Source organism: Saccopteryx leptura, chromosome 2, assembly GCF_036850995.1.
Source record: "Saccopteryx leptura isolate mSacLep1 chromosome 2, mSacLep1_pri_phased_curated, whole genome shotgun sequence".
NCBI lineage: Eukaryota > Metazoa > Chordata > Mammalia > Chiroptera > Emballonuridae > Saccopteryx > Saccopteryx leptura.
Window position 1 is genome coordinate 287,833,892 of NC_089504.1, and position 21,310 is coordinate 287,855,201.

The 21,310-nt window shown below is 43.5% G+C and overlaps 1 protein-coding gene across 1 annotated transcript in view; it reads right to left on the bottom strand.

Moving 5' to 3' along the window:
* Window positions 1-15,739: 15,739 nt before the first annotated feature.
* Window positions 15,740-21,310, bottom strand: part of IL6R (interleukin 6 receptor) — a 58,398-nt gene continuing 52,827 nt past the window's right edge. Inside the window, exon 10 of the mRNA XM_066362372.1 lies at window positions 15,740-19,680. Coding sequence (XP_066218469.1) covers window positions 19,434-19,680 — 247 coding nt within the window. The 3' untranslated portion in view covers window positions 15,740-19,433. The remainder of the gene's footprint in view (window positions 19,681-21,310) is intronic.

Here is a 21,310-nt window from a genome sequence, read left to right on the forward strand (position 1 = left end):
GTGGAGTTTATATGTAGACCAGTTTCTTCACAGTAGTACAGGTTATAAGAAGAAGAAATACAGTAAATTAGTAGCAGGGTTAAGCTACTATTTTCTTCTTTAGGTTTGTGACACAAGCTGACAAAAGCCAGGGAATTCACAGCTGGGTGGTGGCACAAAGTACCATTCGTTCTAAAAACAATTAGGCCCAGCAGGGTGTCCCTAATGGCTTCCTTGTTAAGCCTCCTGGGCCAGCTGATCTGAAGCCCTCTGATATATTTCCTCTCTAAGCTCTAAATGCTTGGGAGTTTTGTCATTTTGTCTTAATACAAGGGTTTTCCTATAGTCTTCATTCTTTTAAGTTAATTGTCTCCCAGAATACATTTTGATTCTTTCTGGAGAGAATAATGTCTTTGAACAAATTTGTGCTCGGGTGCCTTGAGTTTTGCATCCATGAAGTGTCCTGCATCTGTGTTCTTTCTCCTTTAAAAAAAAACTCTGCTCCAGGTTCGTAGAGGAGTTTATTTACTTGGTTTGTTTCAGGCCTATAAGAACGGAGGGTAAAAGGACTTTTCTATATATTTACTTTGCTACCATAGCTGTTAACATCAGGTTTGATTTCAATCTTTGGAGCTATGTGTATTTAAATAGAAATAAAGCCCTGGCCGGTTGGCTCAGCGGTAGAGCGTCGGCCTAGCGTGCGGAGGACCTGGGTTCGATTCCCGGCCAGGGCACATAGGAGAAGCACCCATTTGCTTCTCCACCCCTCCGCCGCGCTTTCCTCTCTGTCTCTCTCTTCCCCTCCCGCAGCCGAGGCTCCATTGGAGCAAAGATGGCCCGGGCGCTGGGGATGGCTCTGTGGCCTCTGCCTCAGGCGCTAGAGTGGCTCTGGTCGCAATATGGCGACGCCCAGGATGGGCAGAGAATCGCCCCCTGGGGGGCAGAGCACCGCCCCTGGTGGGTGTGCCGGGTGGATCCCGGTCGGGCGCATGCGGGAGTCTGTCTGACTGTCTCTCCCTGTTTCCAGCTTCAGAAAATTGAAAAAATAAAATAAAAAATAAATAGAAATAAAATAATGGAAAATGTTAATTATGGGTACAAAAAGGTAAAATGCCTCCTCTCTCTCAGGGACAGAGGTGTCCTTTGAAGTTATCCAAAATGCTTTCTTAAGAAGCATTTATATAAAGAGCCTGTATTTTTTTGCTGTTTAAAGTCTCTATGCTTTGTTGAATTGTTATTCACTTATTGACTTCTGCCGCAGAACGGTGAGGTGGGCAGATAATCTCTGGGGACAGCCAGTTTTTGGCACAGGTGGGAAAATCAGTTGATTTTAAATGTGAGTGTCCTTTCCTGACCTATGGTGGCGCAGTGGATAGAGCGTTGACTTGAAATGCTGTGGTTGCCAGTTCAAAATCCCGGGTTTGCCTGGTCAAGGCATACACAAGAAAAAACTATAGTAGTACCTTGAGATACGAGTTTTATTGTGTAACCGAGCTCGCAAGTCAGTTAACTCGTATATCAAACAAATTTCTCCCATTTAAAATAACTGAAATAGATTTAGTCCATTCCAGCCCTGTGAAACATCCCCAAACCATCCTAAATTATGAAAAAAGACATGTTTTAAGAAACACACATATATACTTTACCAGTGCATAACAGAATATATGAAATAAAAGAAAAAAGTGTTATTTAGTACTGTATTCTAACCTTGGAGACAGACGAGCGTGGCTAACAGGTGAATGGCCGAGGAGGAGGGAGGGAGGAAGGGATGCAGGCACTGTAGACACGTAAACTAAAACTACACTTTCTTAACACTAAATGTAAACTAAAACTGCATTTTCTTTACTTTAATCAAAACTAAAGCTGCACTTTCTTTACTTAAAATGAAACTACAAAAACCTAATTGTAAGAGAATGCACTTTCTTAACTTAAAACTTAACCTAAGCTTAACATTACATATTTTTCATTTAATCATCACCTGTTTTTGCCTTTTTGGCTGCACTTTCGGCACTTTCACTTGCAGGACTTTTGAATAAAAATCTATCCAAAGAGGTTTGCTTTTGCCTGCCTTTTAAAATGTTACGGAAATGTGACAAACAAGTGTCATTAAAAAGTGCTGAAGCGCCTGACCTGTGGTGGCGCAGTGGATAAAAGCGTCGACCTGGAATACTGAAGTCGCCGGTTCAAAACCCTGGGCTTGCCCAGTCAAGGCACATATAGGAGTTGAAGCTTCCTGCTCCTCCCCTCTTTCTCTCTCTCTCTCTCTCTCTCTCTCTCTCTCTCTCTCTCCCCCCCCCTAAAATGAATAAATAAATAAAAATAATTTTAAAAAAAGAAAAGACAAAAAGATTGATAAAACTTTAAAAAAAAAAAAAAGTGCTGAAGCATGACCAGTTGAAACTTTTTCTGGGTGTTTCTTTCCAATGAAACTTGCAAGCTTCTCCCACATTGCCAGCATGTCTCTAATCTCACTTTTAGAAATCACTTCCTCCGACTCTGCCCCCTCCTCACTACTAATCTCTTGCAGAAGATCCGTGTGTTGCATCATCTGTAGCTCCTTCAACTCCTCAATTGAGAGTTCCTCCTCATGTTCCTTGATGAGCTCGTTTACATCACCCTCATCTACCTTCAGAACCATCGACTTTCCGAGGGACACAATCTCCTCCAGACTCTGGTTCAAATCCTTCGAAGTCCCTGTCTGCAACAACATCAGGTCATAACATTTTCCATGCCGAGTTCAAGGTTCTTGTAACCTCTTGCCATGCCAAGTCAATAATGTGTAAACATATCACGATGTTGTAGTGATCTTTCCAAAACTCTCAAAGGGTTAAATTTGTCTTCTCAGTCACCTCAAAGCAGCAGTGGAACAAGTGCTTTGTGTAAAGCTTTTTAAAGTTGGAAATGACCTGCTGATCCATAGGTTGCAAGATTGAAGTCATGTTGGGTGGGAGGTAGAGGACTTTCACGAATTTGAACTCATTGAGAATGTCATCTTCAAGACCAGGTGGGTGGGCTGGAGCATTTTCAAGGATTAGTAATGCTTTCATTGGGAGTTTATTTTCTTGAAGATATTTCTTCACTGCAAGACCAAAAACAAGATTTACCCATTCAATAAAAAACTGCCACCTGACCAGGCGGTGGCACAGTGGATAGAGCGTCAGACTGGGATGCAGAAGACCCAGGTTTGAGACCCCAAGGTCGCCAGCTTGAGCACGGGCTCATCTGGTTTGAGCAAAGCTTACCAGCTTGGACCCAAGGTCGCTGGCTTGAGCAAGGGGTTACTCAGTCTGCTATAACCCCATGGTCAAGGCATATATGAGAAAGCAATCAATGAACAACTAAGGTGTCACAACGAAAAACTAATGATTGATGCTTCTCATCTCTCTCCGTTCCTGTCTGTCTGTCCCTATCTATCCCTCTCTCTGACTCTCTGTCTCTGTAAAAAACAAAAAACAAAAAAACTGCCACATAACCCATGATTGGCGTGCCGCATAACCTGCAGTTTTTCTTTAAGAATCTTGTGAGTCTTAAAGGCTTGAGGATTTTCAGAATGATACACTAGCAGTGGCTTTACTTTACAGTCACCGCTAGCATTTGCACACAATGCAAGGGTCACACGGTCCTTCATGGGTTTATGGCCTGGCAGCTTCTTCTCTGCGGTGATGAAAGTTCCCCAGGGCATTTTTTCCCAAAACAATCCTGTTTTGTCACAGTTGAACACTTGTTGGGGGATGTAGCCTTCCTTTGCGATAAGCACAGTAAAACATGCGATGTACTCTTCAGCTGCCTTACCGTCAACACTCGCAGCTTCACCATGCCTCACCACCGAGTGGATGCCAGATCTCTTCTTGAAATTTTCAAACCAGCCATGACTTGCCTTAAAGGTATCTTCTGCTGCCTCTTTTGAGGTTGATGGTTCTTTCTTATTCAAGTCGCAGTAAATAACACATGCCTTTTCGCATATTACAGTCTCTGTCACTGTATCTCCTGCCAGCTCTTTCTTTTTCACCCACACCAGCAGAAGCTTCTCCATTTCTTCATGGATATTTGTCCTTAATTGGGACAGAATTGTAGTTCTTTTCGCTGAATTTGCACTTTTGGTGGCATCCTTTTGTTTAAGGATGATATAAATTGTAGATGTGTTGTGGTCATACAGTCTTGCCAGTTCAGTCACTCGTACACCACGCTCATGTTTTTCTATTATTTCTTGCTTTACTTCTATCAACATCATTCTCTTCTTCTTCTCACCACTGTCCTTTACACTCACTTTCTTTGGTCTCATGATAGCACACAAAAAAAGTAAAAAGTGCAAAAATGATGCAAGGACGAGTACAGTGCACGAGATTCGACTTGATTCTGCGGGTAACACGTGAGAAAGAACGAGATGCTGGTGTTGTGCTGCCGATACTGGACCCGTGCACCAACGCGCCAACTAGCGGCAGTTTCCTGAATCACTACTCATATCTCGGGATTTAGCTCGGATCTCAAACAAAAATACGGACCAAGTCGCAGCTCATATCTTTAAAAACATTGTATGTTGGTCTGCTTGTATCTCAAGGTACCACTGTACTACAAATTAATGCTTCCAGCTCCTCCCCCACCTCCTGCCTATCTCTCTCTATCCTCTCTCTAACAACAATAAAGTATTTTTTTTTTAATGAGGGTAGCCTTTCCAGTCTATTAAAATGTCCATTCTTTTTTGTTAAAGGTTAATGCCTCATTTATCCTTCAGCCCCAGGGTGGGGGGAACCCAGATATCTAGATTTCATTTCCCTTCTCCACATCCTTTTAATATTTAGCAGAACTTCTTTAATACCTTTCTCATAGATGTCTTTCATTCATTAGTTTTCTCTTATTTTCTATACCAGCCAAATTTTTCGCCTTATAATCTACTTAGAATCACTCTTCTTTGTTCTCCTCTCCAATTTGTATAACCCCATTAACTTGGACTTAGAGAAACTTGACCTGCTGTAGATCTTAACTTACCCTCCTCAATTTTTGACCCTGAGAAGGAAAGCAGTGGTGTGTTGCTGCCATCTAATGGCAAGCACACTGCAGTGGGGAAACAAGCAGCACATTTAGGGAGTTTTCTAACGGATTTCTGATACAGTCCATACCGTGAAAAGTGATGATACAGCAGTTGCCATCTTGAAATCTGTCTTTTCCTGTGGAAAGGGTGGTTTACAGCCTAATACAACATCATAGAAGCGTGGTCATCACGAGGCCCCTGGACTATGGCCGGATCATATTGTTTAGAATCTTAAATGTATTTTAATGAATATGCTAGCAACAAATAATTGAGATGGTCATCTCATTTTGTCAAGTTCTTAATCATTCAGTTATTTATCAGCAGGCTTTAACAACTTAAATATCAACTAATTGTTTTAACTTTTGAAACTATTTGAAGATTGTATGTAATATAGGTGCCTATCTGTAGAACTTTAGTAATTTATATTATATCAGAAAGAGTTTATATATTTTCTGGATGTATTGGAGTGGTCAAATAGGTGGCACACTCTCCTGAAGATGATTTACTATGAAATGTAAGTTTAAATAAACATTATTCCAAGAAACTCATGTTTTTTCTTGATTTATTTGGTTTTGAGAATCACCTCCCTTCAAAAAAAAAACAACAAACTTCTTTGGTAGCAGCAATAGCAGAAAGGGTCAGAATATTTATTTGTAGTCACTGTTAATGAATTGTATAAACAAACCATGATTGAACATAAGCAGACTTCATGTTTAATTTTTTTCTTTTTTTTTTCTTTTCTTTTTTTAATTTTTTTTATTTTTTTTCATTTTTCTGAAGCTGGAAACAGGGAGAGACAGTCAGACAGACTCCCGCATGCGCCCGACCGGGATCCACCCGGCACGCCCACCAGGGGCGGTGCTCTGCCCCCCAGGGGGCGATGCTCTGCCCATCCTGGGCGTCACCATGTTGCGACCAGAGCCACTCTAGTGCCTGAGGCAGAGGCCACAGAGCCATGCCCAGCGCCCGGGCCATCTTTGCTCCAATGGAGCCTTGGCTGCGGGAGGGGAAGAGAGAGACAGAGAGGAAAGCGCGGCGGAGGGGTGGAGAAGCAAATGGGCGCTTCTCCTATGTGCCCTGGCCGGGAATCGAACCCGGGTCCTCCGCACGCTAGGCCGACGAATTTTTTTCTCAGTTCACCTTTAGAACCTTGTATTATGTTTTTAATTCTCAAATAAAACAGAAACACGGTGAAGTAGTCCTCTGTCTCCTTGTCCATCTTCTTCCTGAGTTGATGGTTGTTATGTTTGTCACCATCCCTGACCAGGCATCAGAGTGGTGGCTTTTGTTGTTATTGTTGCTTGGTATTCATCTAGATGCCCTCATCCCACCTATGGCATTTGATGCAGTAGTCTGTTGTGAAACTTGAAATCTATTTTTTAATCTATATGTTTTTAAACCTCTTCCATATGATTTTTTCTTTTTTGACAGAGACAGTGAGAGAGTCAGAGAGAGGGACAGACAGGAAGGGAGAAAGATGAAAAGTGTCAATTCTTCCTTACGGCGCCTTAGTTGTTCATTGATTGCTTTCTCATTTGTGCCTTGACGGGGTGGGGGTGGGGGTACAGCAGAGCGAGTAAACCCTTGCTCAAGCCAGGGACATCGGGCTCTAGCCAGGGACCTTGGGCTTCGAGTTAGCAACCTTTGAGTTCAAGCCAGTGACCATGGGGTCAAGTCTATGATCCCACACTCAAGCCAGCGACCCTGCAGTCAAGCTGGTGAGCCCATGATCAAGCCAGATAAACCCACACTCAAGCTGGTGACCTCGGGGTTTCAAACCTAGGTCCTCAGCATCCCAGGCCAACGCTCTATCCACTGGTCAGGCAGATTTTGATACTCAGTTATGACTGAGAATTACCGTTGGAAGCTACTATTTAAAGATTCGCAAATAAATTCATCTGAGATTCTAAAGAAGGCTATAGTGTTGAGTCTTTTGATATTAAAAAATTTTAATTTCCATTGACATTTACATAAATTGCCACCAGGTGGTACAAGTGCCTATTGTTTTTCCCCATCTGTGTTAACAGAAAGGAAGTATGTGTTGAGTAATGTTTGCCTCACCACCATCACCCCAACCAAACAACTGAGTAATGGTTTCCAGAATTCAGGTTGAACTTTTTTTTTTTAATTAAAAAAATTTTTCTTTTTATTCATCAATTTTAGAGAAAGGGGATAGGAGAGAGAAAGAAAGAAAAACATCACTTTGTTGTTTCATTTGCTGATGCATTCATTGGTTGATTCTTGTATGTGCCCTGACATGGCATCAAACACACAACCTTAGCACATTAGGACAACAGTCTAACCAACTGAGTTACTTGGCCAGGGCTGCACACATGTCTTTAAAAGCCCAGGATTTGGAGTATTCAGTGTTGAATTCAGACCCCGTGAGAGGTCAATATTTAAGTAATAAGAGACTCTTGCTACACACCAGGTATGTTGCTAAACAGATGCTTTCATGCTGTATTATCTTGTTTTAATCTTCCACGACTCAGTGAGCCAGGTGGCAGCCTCATTTTTCAGATAAGGACACTGGTACTAGAGCAATCAAATGCCTTGTCCTGGCTCAGTCACGCAGTAAGTGGGAGAGCCCAGATTGCAGCCCAGTCTAATTCTAGAGTGACTCTTAATTGCTATACTTATACTTTCCCTTTAAAAGAGTATACCTGGCCTGCAGAATTCTTCACACTTGATGAATATAATTGGTCAAACTTGGGCAAGGAGTAACAAACTAGCCACCTTGTTTTAGTTAGCCAGTGGGAAAAAAAGTTTTTAAAAAATCCACAATAGCCAAGAAGTACATGCAACCCCAATGTCCATGGATGAATGACTGGATAAACAAAATGTGGAATATACATGCAATGGAATACTACTATTCAGCCTTAAAAAGGAATGAAATTATTATACATGATACAACATGGATGAATCTTGAGGCTATTTTGCTGAGTGAAATAAACCAGTTACAAAAAGATAAATCCTATACAATTTCACCTGTATAAGGTACCGAAAATACTTGAATTCATAGAAACAGAAGACAGAATGGTGATTGCCCGGACCTGGGAAGAGTGGAAAATAGGGAGTTGTTTAGTAGAGTTTCAGCTTTGCAAGATGAAAATGTTTTTGAGATTGTTTACACAACAATATGAATATACTATGGGACTGCATACTTAGAATGGTTAAGATAGAAAATTTTATGTTATGTGTCTTTTACCACAGTTAAAAGAACAAAACAAGGTTCTGGCTGGGTAGCTCAGTTGGTTAGACATTGTTCCAATACTCCCGTTTGTGAGTTCCTTCCCTGGTCAGGGCACATACTAGAATCAACCAATAAATGTATGAATAAGTAGAACAATAGATCGATATTTCTCTTTCTCTTCTTTTCTCTCTCTCTAAAATCAATCAATAACAAAAAACTATAAAAAACAAAACAATGCCAGTCTATGATCTTACAGTGAGACTATATCTAGTAGACTGGACATCCATGTTGCCGGTGGGACCAATGTGCTTTGTCCCTGTAGATAAGCGTTGTGGACTCAAGGTAGTGGGACAGGAATTAGGTTTAGGGATCCATGTCTACCACCAGGATGCCCTTCTGCTGGTCTGGTAGTTCATGTTCATGGGCCTAGGTATCCTTTCCCTGGCTTGAAAGAGGCTCCTCCTATGGATCTGGGAAGTCTAAAGACCTGCGAGACAAGATAAGCTGTGATCATCAGCATAAGATTCACTCTGCCTGACCTGTGGTGGTGCAGTGAATAAGCATCAGTCTGGAATGCTGAGGTTACCAGTTCAAAACCCTGGGCTTGCCTGGTCAAGGCACATACGACAAGCAATCAATCAACAACTAAAGTGAAGCAGCTATGAGCTGATACTTCTCACTCCCCCACCTCCTCTCTTTATATAATCAATAAATAAAATCTTTCATTGTGTGTGTGTGTGAGACAGAGACAGAGAGAGGGACAGATAGAAGCAGACAGGCAGGAAGGGAGAGAGATGAGAAGCATCAATTCTTCGTTGTGGCTCCTTAGTCTCCTTAGTTGTTCATTGATTGCTTTCTCATATGTGCCTTGACCGGAGGTCTATAGCCGAGCCAGTGACCTTTGGGCTCAAGCCAGCGGCCATGGGGTCCTGTCTATGATCCCACGCTCAAGCCAGATGAGCCCGTGCTCAAGCTGGATGAGCCTATGCTCAAGCCTGCGACCTTGGGGTTTCAAACCTGGGTCCTCTGCATCCCAGTCCAATGCTCTATCCACTGCACCACTGCCTGGTCAGGCACTAAATAAAATCTTAAAAAAATAAAGAAAAAGAGGATTCTCTCTGAGACATGCAGATTATCATTTCCAAAGTCTACACGTAGCACCAGAATTACTTCCCCCACCTTGTGAATAATATAGTGTGAGTCAGTTTATCATCCTGATTCAAACTTAAAATGCTTCTTCCTACATGACATTTTAAAAATAATTCAGATTGTCTTCTGATTTATGTGCATAAATAAATAGGATCACTAGTTTGGATTAATTGAGAAGATATATCACTTTCTATGCATGTAGAAGCCAATTAGTTCATCAAGGCATCAATCAGTGTGTTGCTGATAAGTGAGAATCATGGTTCACAATAAAGGATAGTTAAGAAAGGTGTGTTTATATTCATTTTGGATTATTTTAAACAGTACATTTGCAAGTAAAAAACCCCCTTCAAATCCTTGCACTTTTTAAGCTAAAGAATGTCAAGGCTTTTTAAAGATTTATGTAATGAATCATTCTGTGCCCAGCTTCAACAATTACTGTTTCATAGCCAATTTTGTTGTCTCTATGATCCCCACCAACTTCTTGCACTATTTTAATAAACAGTTTTTATAGGCAGTACAACATGATTGAACTATTCAAAAACAGGATTATAATTGTTTAATAAAAAACTTTCTTTAATCGTAAAAACATACAAGCTCATGAAAAAATAAATATGCATAAAATAAAAAAGGAGCAAATCTGGTCTTTCAGTGACTTCCAAATGCTCTTAGAATATTGCAAAATTGCCTAATGTGTGGTGGCACAGTGGCTAAAGCATCGACCTGAAATGCTGAGATCACTGGTTCAAATGCCCAGGCTCATCCAGTCAAGGCACATATGACAAGCAACTACTACTATGAGTTGATGCTTCTGGCTCATCCCTTCTTACCTTTCTCTCTCTCTCTCTCCTATCTCTCTAAAGACCAATAAATAAGCCTGACCAGGTGGTGGCACAATGGATAGAGCTCGGACTAGGATGCAGAGAACCCAGGTTCAAAACCCTGAGGTTGCTGGCTTGAGCATGGGCTCATCCAGCTTGAAAGCAAACTCACCAGCTTGAGCCTGGGATCATAGACATGACCCCATGGTCACTGGCTTGAGCCCAAAGGTCGCTGGCTTGAGCCCAAGGTCACTGGCGTGAGCAAGGGGTCACTCACTGTCCCCTCCACTTGGAACCTTCCTCTTCCATCATCACTCTCCCTATTTCTATCCCTTCTTTCCCTGAGTCCCTAAACCAAATTAGTCGTTTGCTCCCAGAGACAGCACTTGCTCATAACTCTGTGGCTCGCTGGATGGACTGCCAGCATCTTAAGGAAGGAATTGGATCCTCTTGTATTCCCTCAGCCAGCACTGTGGTTTGGTATACATTCCTTGAATGACTCTCAGTGCCCAGAGAGAACCAGCACTTTTGGTGTGGCAGCTGCTCATCCTTTCAGAGTGGGTGGGGTAAGTTCCCATACCATAAATAAAGCCCAATTTGAGAATTTCAACAGAGTTAAGGTATATACCAAGGAAGCAGCTGAAGAAAACGAAATCATTCATGCAGAGTTCCTATAGGCCACTATATATGGAGGAGAAAAGGTTTGATTTGGTTTCTGATCTAGGAACACTGGTTGTGTTCCTCCCTTTTATGACCCATCTTCTTCGTGGTTGCCTGTTATGTGAGCAGCGCCGGGGCCTGGCTGCCTCAGAGCCACCCCTGGGAGCCCCCACACATGCTTGTGTTGGCTCAGACTCCCAGGGCTGATTCCAGTCCCTTTCCACACTTACAGGAATGCAGGTCCATCTCCCCTCCACGGGTAAGTGGGCCAGGCCCCACCCAGCACAGGATGACGGCCCCTGGCATGGGAAAGGGGTTGATAAGAGAGGCCCACCCGGGTGAGGGGCCACAGGGCAAGGCAAAGAGCACAGGCCTCGGAGTTAGACAGACCCAGGGGTGAGGTCCAGTTCAGCATCTTAACGGGCTCGGGCATCTTGAGCCACTATCTTTACTAATATGAGCTTCAATGGCCTCATCTGCAAACAGGTAAAAACACATTACAGCATCATTAGGATGAAAAAAGAGTATCTTGTTTGCAAAGGACTTCGTGAAAGATCCACAAATGGTAGCCATTAGTTTTAGTTCTATTGTCAGAGAACATCTCTACCAAAAAGGGTTCTGTGGACTTCTAGGTAACCAGCAGGGCAGTGGTGTAGCTCTTTGCTGCACACAGATTTTTTTATTGATTGATTGATTTTATAGAGAGAGGAACATTGATTTGTTGTACCTTATTTATGCGTTCATTGGTTGATGTTTTTATTTTGAGAGAAACAGAAAGGGAAAGAGAGAGCAAGGAGAGAAAGAATCATCAACGCGTAGTGCTTCGCTTTTAGCTGTTCACTCATCGCTTCTTGTATGTGCCTTGATTAGGGGCTCAAACAGAGCCAGTGACCCCTTGCTAACGCTAGTGACCTTTGGACTTGTAATGCTGGTGGCTGAGTGTGGGGCAGTTGTGTTAGGCTAGCTCACGGTTTACCGGCTGCAAGCACTTTTCTTGATTAGTGTGTAAGCACCTGGCACAGGCACATGTACATAGCGCGAGGGGGGGGGAAGGGAGGGAGAGAGAGAAAGAGAGGGGGAGAGAGGGGGGAAGAGAGAGAGGGGGAGAGAGGGAGAGAGAGAGGGAGAGAGGGAAGGAGAGAGGGAGGGTGAGAGAGAGAGAGGGAGAGAGAGGGAGAGAGAGAGGGAGAGAGAGGGAGGGAGAGAGGGAGAAAGGGAGGGAGAGAGAGGGAGGGAGAGGGAGGAAGAGAGATATGGGGGATTGTGGATTGTGGATGCGTGGATTGCCTGCCCGCCACTGTGAGGGGCCATTTTGTTGTTCATTTGCCTGAGAAGTGGTTTTCCTCTGCCTGTGTGCTTGTCTGCTGTTGCGAGCCTCCAGTAAAAGAAATGGCCCAACACTTTCCAGCTCCGCAGTTCCTCTACCGTCTACCCATATCCAGTGTGAACCTGCCTGGCATTACAGCAACAATGCTCTAACCAATTGAGCCACCCAGCCATGGCTGCCCACAGATTTTGTTTTCCAGTTAATACCCACAGTCACATGTTGCCGTATAATCTTACCTCTAGCCCAGTGTGTCCAGCACAGAGACCCTCAAAGCCAGCTACACCACAGGATAACCTGTGAAACTTGCACTTCTGTCGACAGACACCATTTTGTGATTCCGAGGGATTTGTCCACAGAAATGATCCACTGGTGTATGTCACGTACTGAAATATAAGGCCTCCACAACACCCACCATCTTCCTCAGAACCATCTGGGAGCTTATTTAGTTTTCTGAGGTCCACTCCAGACTGAACTGGAATCTCTACTGATATGGTGGTTGCACCGTACACCAGTGTATATTTTTGCCCTGCAGGATACTTGTGCTGCCCACGTGAGTGGATGAGGACAGCCTCCCACTTCAGCATGTCCCACTTTTACATGGCTCATCACTTAAAAACCCTTATTTGTATGGCACATAAATTTAAAAACCAGGGTGGGGTGGGCGAAATGGGTGCAGGGGTCAAAGGGTATAAATAGCCAGTTATAAAATGAATAAATCACAGGGATGTAATGAACAGCATAACTATAATTAATAATAACTATCACACCTTTGAAAGGAAGCTAGGAGAGTAGATTTTGAAAGTTCTCATCACAAGAAAAAGTTTTTCTAACTATGAAGTATGGTGACAGATGTTAAATGGACTTATCGTGGTGATCATCTTATAGTATATACAAATATCAAATCATCATATTGTTCACCTGAACCTAATGTAATGTAATATCAATTATACCTCAATAAAATATAAACAAAAAGTAAAAATAAAAACCAAAGTAACATACAATGTCTTCCCAATGAATTCCATTCTTTAAAAAAGTCATAGTGAGCCTGACTGGTGGGGGCACAGTGGATAGAGCATCATCCCGGGACGCAGAGGACTCAGATTTGAAATCCCGAGGTCGCCAGCTGGAGCACGAGCTCGCCAGCTAGAACACAGGGTGGCAGCTTAAGCGTGGGTTCATAGGCATGACCCCGTGGTCACTGGCTTGAGCCTAAGGTTGCTAGGTTGAATAAGGGGTCATTGGCTCAGCTGGAACCCCCTACCCCAGTCAAGGCACATATCAGAAGAAATCAATGAACAACTTAAGTGCCACAACTGCGAGTTGATGCTTCTCATCTCTCTCCCTTCCTGTCTCTCTTTAAAAAAAAAAGTCACAATGAAATTCTAAAATGCAGCTTCCCATTACTCAGTAGACTATTTTCCTATGGACATCAAGCAGCTTTATTAATTTATTTATTTTTGAGAGAGAGAAAGAGAGACGGGAAGAGAGAGATGAGAAACATCAACTCATAGTTGCAGCACTTTAGTTGTTCATTGATTGCTTCTCATATGTCTCGTATGTGCCTTGGCCAGGGGCTCCAGTCGAGCCAGTGACCCCTTGCTCAAACCAGCATCCCAGGCAGTGGTGGGATTGTTTTAATATTTTGTTGAGTTCGGCAAACCATTTGTTAGAATGGCACTTGTAATCAGGGTTCTCTCTGATTACAGAGGGATTACAAACGCTCAATGTGGAAATCACAAATTTACATTTCTTATTCTTTTTTAATGTTCATCTGCGTAACAGTGTATTCTAAGTGTCCACAGTCACGTTCATTCCATCCATAGGTGAAAAAAATTGCAAGTGAGGATGCCAATCAAGAAACAATATGGAAATATCTTAATAGTTTCATTGTTTTTTGCCAGGTATTATTTAATATTTTTCATTAATATTTTAAAACTCGTAACAATCTAGTTTTGTGTACCTCTTTTATTCTTATATAAGTATTAAGTGCATAAAATAATAAACTACCTTTCTGTATATCTTTTTTTATACTTAAGAGGGTCATTAGACGGGCAGAGAATTGGTTGTTAAATTATTTGAATCCCACCATGGTCCCAGGTCGTTGCTCTACCCACTGCGCCACCACCTAGTCAGGCTGGGCAGCTATATTAAGCAAGTTGAAGTTATCTTAGATGAAACACTCTTGATTAAATATTACTACACTTATTGTATGAGTGTTTCATTATTTTACTGAAAACTTAATTTTATTCAGGTTTTGGATTGTCACCTATAATTGTTGGTATGAAATAGGTCAAGGCTGAGATATTGTTACCGTTACTTTGTTTTGCTTTGTTTTCTAAGTGACATACATCTGCGAGGACAGGAACTTTCACAAAGAATCTAGGAATTGGTCAGTATCAAAAGGCTGGTGCAGGGCTCGCAGTCATTGCCTGTGATTGCTTCAGCAACGGGCCACAGAGCCAGCCCGGCCGGCCACCACTCTGTCTGGGGGCTGCCCGGAGCCCCAGCCCACCCTTGCGCACAGCAGTTTAAGCCCTTCAAAAGCTGCTGGAGAATGGCAGTTTCTTGCCTCTTGCCCATACTTCTCAGACATGGGGAAAATTTTGGTCTCCTGTGCCTCAATAAATAAGGAAAATGCTTTCCTAAGTGAGTTCCAATAACTGAGTGTTCCTTACCATTCTCTACAAGGATCACCATCTGTTTTCCCAAATCCTTCTGGAAAGAGCATTGAAATCATGTCATCCTAACAGTGATGCCCTGGAGAAGCAGGAGGCACCTTCTTCCATTCCAGCTCCTTACGGCCAACCCTGCAACACTCTGTGTGGCCCACACAGCCTAGCCACCATGGGGAACATTAGTTTCCTGTTCCTTTTCGGCAAGACAGGGACCAACCTTAAAAAAAGATCTTCAAGGAGACAGTGGATCCTGTAGGTTCGGTCTTGTGGCTTTCCTCTCCCTCAAATGGAGTGGGGGGTGCACAGTGGGGCCTCACATGTCAACTTTCAGTCGGAGTTACACAATCACAAGGCTCCCCGACAGTTTCCTCCTCCCCACCCCTGACCTGTTTACACAGCGACTCTTACCCACAGAACAGCCACATGATGGCTTCCCTCTGCCTAGAAGATGGAGGATGGTGGTGATCCAAGTTCTTCCTACCTAAGATCCTTTACAGCAGGGGGCTGATTTAGGCTCAGACATCAAGAGTGCAGGCTGGCCTTTGTGATACCGTTAACACCCACCGTCCAATAAACAGTCTTCTGGTGAACAACGGCCCGCCCTTTTCCTTCCCCACACGTCCGTCAACAGCAGTGACGGTAAACGTGGCAGAAGCACCCACGCCCCTTCCAGAAACCCCAGGATTCAGTTTGGGAAATTCATTAGTGTCTTTTGAGAAACTGCAATTTATTTCTTAAACTAATTTGATTATTTCCAGGGGTAATTTTATCCTCCATTAAGGGAAGGCCCACCCGAAAATAGCCCCACTTCATTTTAAACCCATCTTTCCTCACTCCTTTCACCTCATTGATCAGGTAAATCTTTCCTTTAAATGACCCAGGTGCCAAAGCATAATTACATCTCAAGCATACTTTTAGGAATTATTTATTTCAAACATTTACAATTTTTACTTTAAATGCAAAATAGCTGATAAAAAGAAGAAAAAAACATTGAAAAAACATATCGTACTGACCCTTTGCCCCATATACAGACATCAGCCTTTGGTATTTGCTTTTAGATAATTAGGTAAAAAATAAAAACAAACTTAAAACTATTATTTTTCTCCAAAAGAAACAAAGTTGAGGTATTCTGTTCAACAGATGTGTGATCTCCATCCAAAAATGGAGATTAATTAACAGCCTTGCTACATGCTGTTTGAATCCTTTCCTTCTAAAGCAGATCTTTGTTTGAGCAGATGTTCGTAAAACTAACAATGTTCCTTAATAATCATTACAGTCGAAAAAATAAATGAATGTCAACCCTAATTGAGAAAAATAAAACAAAAATTAGACAGTAAGAAAAAAAAAAATCATTAAGGTTGCCATAGAAACAAACTGGCGCTAGCACCAGACCATACAAAGAACATGATGCTGGAAGGGCTTTCACGGGACACTCAGGAGCGTCTGGCTCAGATCCTGAGCCAGCTGGCCTTCCAGTTACAGCCCCACTGCCCACAGGAGAAAGCTGGGTTCCATGATCATGGTCTGAAGGACCAACAGTGACCCCTGCCCCTCCAAATTAAGATAAATTTCTCATCAACTCCACCTGCAGCTGGGCGCCAGAATCCTCCCCAGCTGAAGTCAACCTTGGAGGAAGCACCAAAGCAACAGAGCAAGACAGGCCTGAACATTCTGCAGGAAACACACAAACCACGATCACTCTCAGCCTGCTCCACTGGACTCTGTGCACCACAAGGTGAGCTCCTACCCCAGTCTCAGCGGCAGACCCCACACCTGGTAATGGTGTTTTCTTCCCAGGGAAATGAAGGCAAAGTGAGCCGAGAGCCTGGCAGAAAACCACAGGGGCTCAAGTTCCATCAGAGCAAAGGGCTCTCTGAGCTACCAGTGGCTTCTTAAACACAGACAATGCTACTCCCTTGACATCCGAAAAAAATATTTTCTTAATACTACAAGAATTAATGACCACTTTAGCTTAGAGCTTGAACCAGCATATTTTTAACTTTTTCAACCCAGCAGGATAAATTGTCATGTTTATATAAATTGTCACCATCCCAACATTTCACATATGGTTGGTTGTGTGGGACACTGCCACAGGTATTAGGTGAGTAACATCGTTGTGGAGGATAAAAGGCAGCACATGAGCTGCAGAAACAAAGATAAGAATGACCTACGGGTTGAAACACATGGTCATTAGCCATAGATTTGAGGGCAGAGAAAGCGTAGGGTATATATCTGTGTATACTGAGCAAAGCCCACAACCCAGAGGAGACAAATACTTTTCCTTCATTTACACTAGCTTATAAAAATGTAAAAGAAAAAAAAAATCCTTTTCAATACAAAAAAAAAAAAAAGCAGTTCCGTTACAATAATAATGAAAGCAATAACAATTTGGAGATCAAAGCTGCCTAGCTCTCAGTGATCTTGAGCTATCTAAGTTTCACATCTTCCACTAGCACGTCCCCGTCTGGCTTTGGTCATATTACATGTGGGTAAAACCTTATAAAGAGTTAAAGAACCGTGGGCACAGTCACTCTTTCTCATGCAGATTCTCGGGGTTGTTTTTTTTATATATTTTCCTTTAACAGCATTTTCGCTGTTCTCAAAAAAAACATTACAGAAAAACACACACACACACACACACACACACACACACACACACACACACACACACACACACACACACACACAAACACCTGCCTGTCAACTTAAGAGAGCTGCCTAAAGCAGCAACAGGGTCTGAAACTGACAGACAAAGCCAGCAATAAAAACCACGACTTGCCCAAGATAGTAGCAGTTTGAACCCAGCAAAATAGTAAATAATACACAGGTCATTTTCATCCTTTGCCACCTGTCTGGTGCTGGTGGGGTTTTTTTGTTTGTTTGTTTCTGTTGTTGTTGTTTTTAAGGGTAGACTACTAGAAAAATTTGTGATCTGGTAAATTTTTGGTCCATGATTACACAACTGATTTTAATCATAGCTTCATTCTGGGATGCCCTGTGATACCTGAGGGTGCTTTTCTGGGTAACCACTTTCATCACTGAATTTTCAAAGCCAGGACAGAAAAGTGAGCTTGAAATGGTTAATCTCAAGAGTCACGGCTAGACATTTAGCCGGCACTTCAATACCAGCCGAACTGGATCAAATTCAAGGAACTAAACAAAAAGAGGAAGGCACTAAGGGTATTTTTTAATGCTCCTCCTTCCCTCTAATAACGAGGGCTCCTGGCTGTCGGGGGTGGGGGTTTTCAACTGACCCTACTTGGTAATCGTGGGAGGCTCACTTCCCAGTATCTCCGCCAGGAGCCAGACACCACGTCCTTCACAAAGGCTTGGGCGAGAAGTAACAAGCTGCTTTTCCCCTAAATTAAAGAAGAAGTAGGCAATCTTTTCACTTTTGAAGACAAAAATCAAACTTTAGAATGAAATCAGAGTCTCTTGTCTAATAGGGGAAAATAGTTTTATCTCCTCCTCCTTTTTCACTTGACTCAGGTTTGTGCCAAACAAGGCAACTGCTCTTCTCCCCAAGTTATTTATATACTGACCTTCAGATAATAGGGACCTTGCACCCTCTCAAAAAAAAAAAAATGGTCAGCAGTTCTTTAAAAACCAAATATAAATATTTACTCAGGCTCAGGTGAAAACAAAACAAACAAGGCTGGAGTCAAACACTTTGGATCTCACCGACAGAGCCCCTCACAATGCCAGCTCTCCTTTTGGGGAGTGGGGGACGTGGAGGCCAGGGAATGTTGGTTTTCAGAGGTGGCATCCCCTTCAGCTTCGTTACGACGAGTGGAGACCCTGTCCCTACACCCCTACTTCCTCTCTGCTGCTCTCTTCCTGAAGTCCTGAGATCCAGAGAGGGAAACTGAGTCAGTGCAGTTGCTTCTGGATTCAGCAGGCGCCTAGGCTTAACATTCACATTTAGCAAAACGCTAATGAGGAACTAATTACAATTCCACTTCCACCCATCTGGCCCTGAGATACTATTCACCTGCCCCCTCAGCTGTTGATCCAGTGTGGGGAGGAAAGGCAGGTGAGAGCTTCCCTAGCCTGAGTGGCTGAAGAAAACTTGTCCTCAGGCCTAGAAAAACTGAATTGTGAAGGTACTTGGGTTTCAAGAGTTTGAGCTAGAAGATGAAACTGCACTGGACCAGGAGACAGGTGACGAGGGTCTTTGGCTGGAAATCCATCCCACCTCCTGATGGTGCAGCTTGCAGAGCTGTGTCTGGTGGGCGGGAGGCCTGCAGCTGGACCACACGAAGCCCGGGGTCCAGAGCCTCTGCAGACACCTGGCTCTGCCCACCTGAGTGTCCAGTGGACTCTTGACACCACTCTCTGCACAGGGCCGGAGTTCACTCTAACTCCTTTAAGCAGGACTTGTAGGGGAAGAGTGGTTCAAACTCAACCACCTCTTCCTTCTGAACAGGCGCAGCAAACCTATTTTCACCCAGCGTAGAACCTGCTGTGAGGCCCTTCTGTAATAGTGAAGTCAGAGGCCCCACACCCCTGGAATGACAGTGAGAAGCCAGCTTCCAGTTTGAGCATTGTCATCCACACAGTTCAGCAGGTCTGACACCCCAGCCTGCCAGGAGCACCCAGCCAGCTACTGCGGGAAGAAGTAGTCTCTGTTGCTGATGTCATAAGGGCTCTGTGGACCCCTGGCGTCTGCTTGGCTGTGCCTCAGGGTGTTGTCTGACTCAAGGCTGCTGGGGGACACTGGTGGGGAGATGAGGGGCACAAGCACTGGGGTGGGCTTGGGCCTCTCAGGGACCAGCTGTGCCAAAGAATAAGGTGCGTGCATGTTCGTCTTGCCTTCTTTCAGGGCCTGCAGCTTCCACGTCTTCTTGAACCTTCACAAAGACAAACCACGCGCACGTTTAGTTCCCCGTGATGCACCTGAGTGAGAAACACCAACAGCTGGCCACCTGGTGGCCCGGCAGTCCCAGCTTTCAGCACAAACGTGTGTAACTATATTCCATCACCTGCTTTTATCACTGGGAATTACACAATTCTCTGAGGAGTTAGGGTTTCAGAAAACATCCCAAAAGAAAATGTATGTATAGTTTACAAATTTACAAATAGAGAAATTAAGCCACTCGTGGCTATGAGTGCCCCTTTATGGCACCAAGAACTTCATTTGTCCTGTTCCAGAGGCTGCCCAGTTACACATCATCAGCCCCAAATTCATTTACTTAAGAGAGACAGAGTATTCTTGTGGGGGAAGGAAAATGGGCCTCTCAGTGAAATGAAGGCAACCAGGAGGCAGATAATTTGCAACTGCCATGTAACAGCAGAAAATCAGCTGCACTGCTCCCTCGACAGCCCTCCCGCTCCTCTTGCTGCCAACATTCCCATCCTCCCCAATTCTCCCTTCATCTCTGGGTCTGCTCCTACCACACTGGTGAGTTCTCATAGCCTCAGCTGTGGGCACCACTTGGGCGCAAGTGACTCATCTGACAGGAAAGTCAATGTTAAACAGGAAGGAGATAGACATCTCTCTGATCACAGCTTCGTTCACCCTGCTCTGCTCTGGGCCCAGAGCCATGGCTCAGTAACCGAGAAAAGTCAACTGACAGCCCAAAGAAAGATGAGATGGTGATAGCAATCTTCAAAGGTACAGTCGGGTCTCCTTCCTGAAGGGGCCCTTTGACAGTGCGACTGAGCAGGGCAACTCATCTCCTCCCTCCTGCTTCCCACTTTGGGAACCAGCCCCAAACTCACTGCCAACCAGCCCCACAGTGGGAGCAAGGTGGTCTCCCTCAGTGCCACCAACGTCAACTACTCCAGGAAGGGCTGGGAGGCAGGAGGGGAAACCAAAGTAAAAAACAAGGCTTGGGGATTTTCTTGGGTTTCTTTTTATATCGACAGGCTATTCCTGTCCATGTTATGATAAATAATTGATTGCTGGCTCCAAATCTGCCATTGGCTCTTCGCCTGTTATCCAAATGGAATAAACAACCTATATAATATTCCTGAGGGCTTCACCAGGCAGACACTAGACAGGAAGAGAGCACAGCAGTGTCTCACTGGAGCTATGCTGTGTCCTTGGATGAAATTCTCTGCCCGCATGAGAAGACGGAAGACAGAGTCATTATACTCTGGATTTCAAAATAGTCAACCTTCTGGCCCAGGAATTCCACTTCTGGGAATATGCCCTAAGGAAATAACCTAGCTATGGAAAAAGCTTTATGCATGAGGATGTTCAACACAGAGCTTTTTATAAAAGCCAGTGACCCAAATGCCCAGTAATAGAAGGCTGGCTAAGTGAACTTGGGTACATTTGCCTAATGGGGGAGTGCAGTTAAAGAAAGTGAGGTTTACAAAGAATTTTTAATAATGTGAAAAATGCTTGTGTTATAATTAATGCTAAATTTAAAAGGCAGGAATCAGTTATAGATACAGAATAACCATGACTACATAAAAGCAAACAAGAAAATATGCAGAAGAAAAAGACTCAGAGGAAATGGATTAACTAAAAAG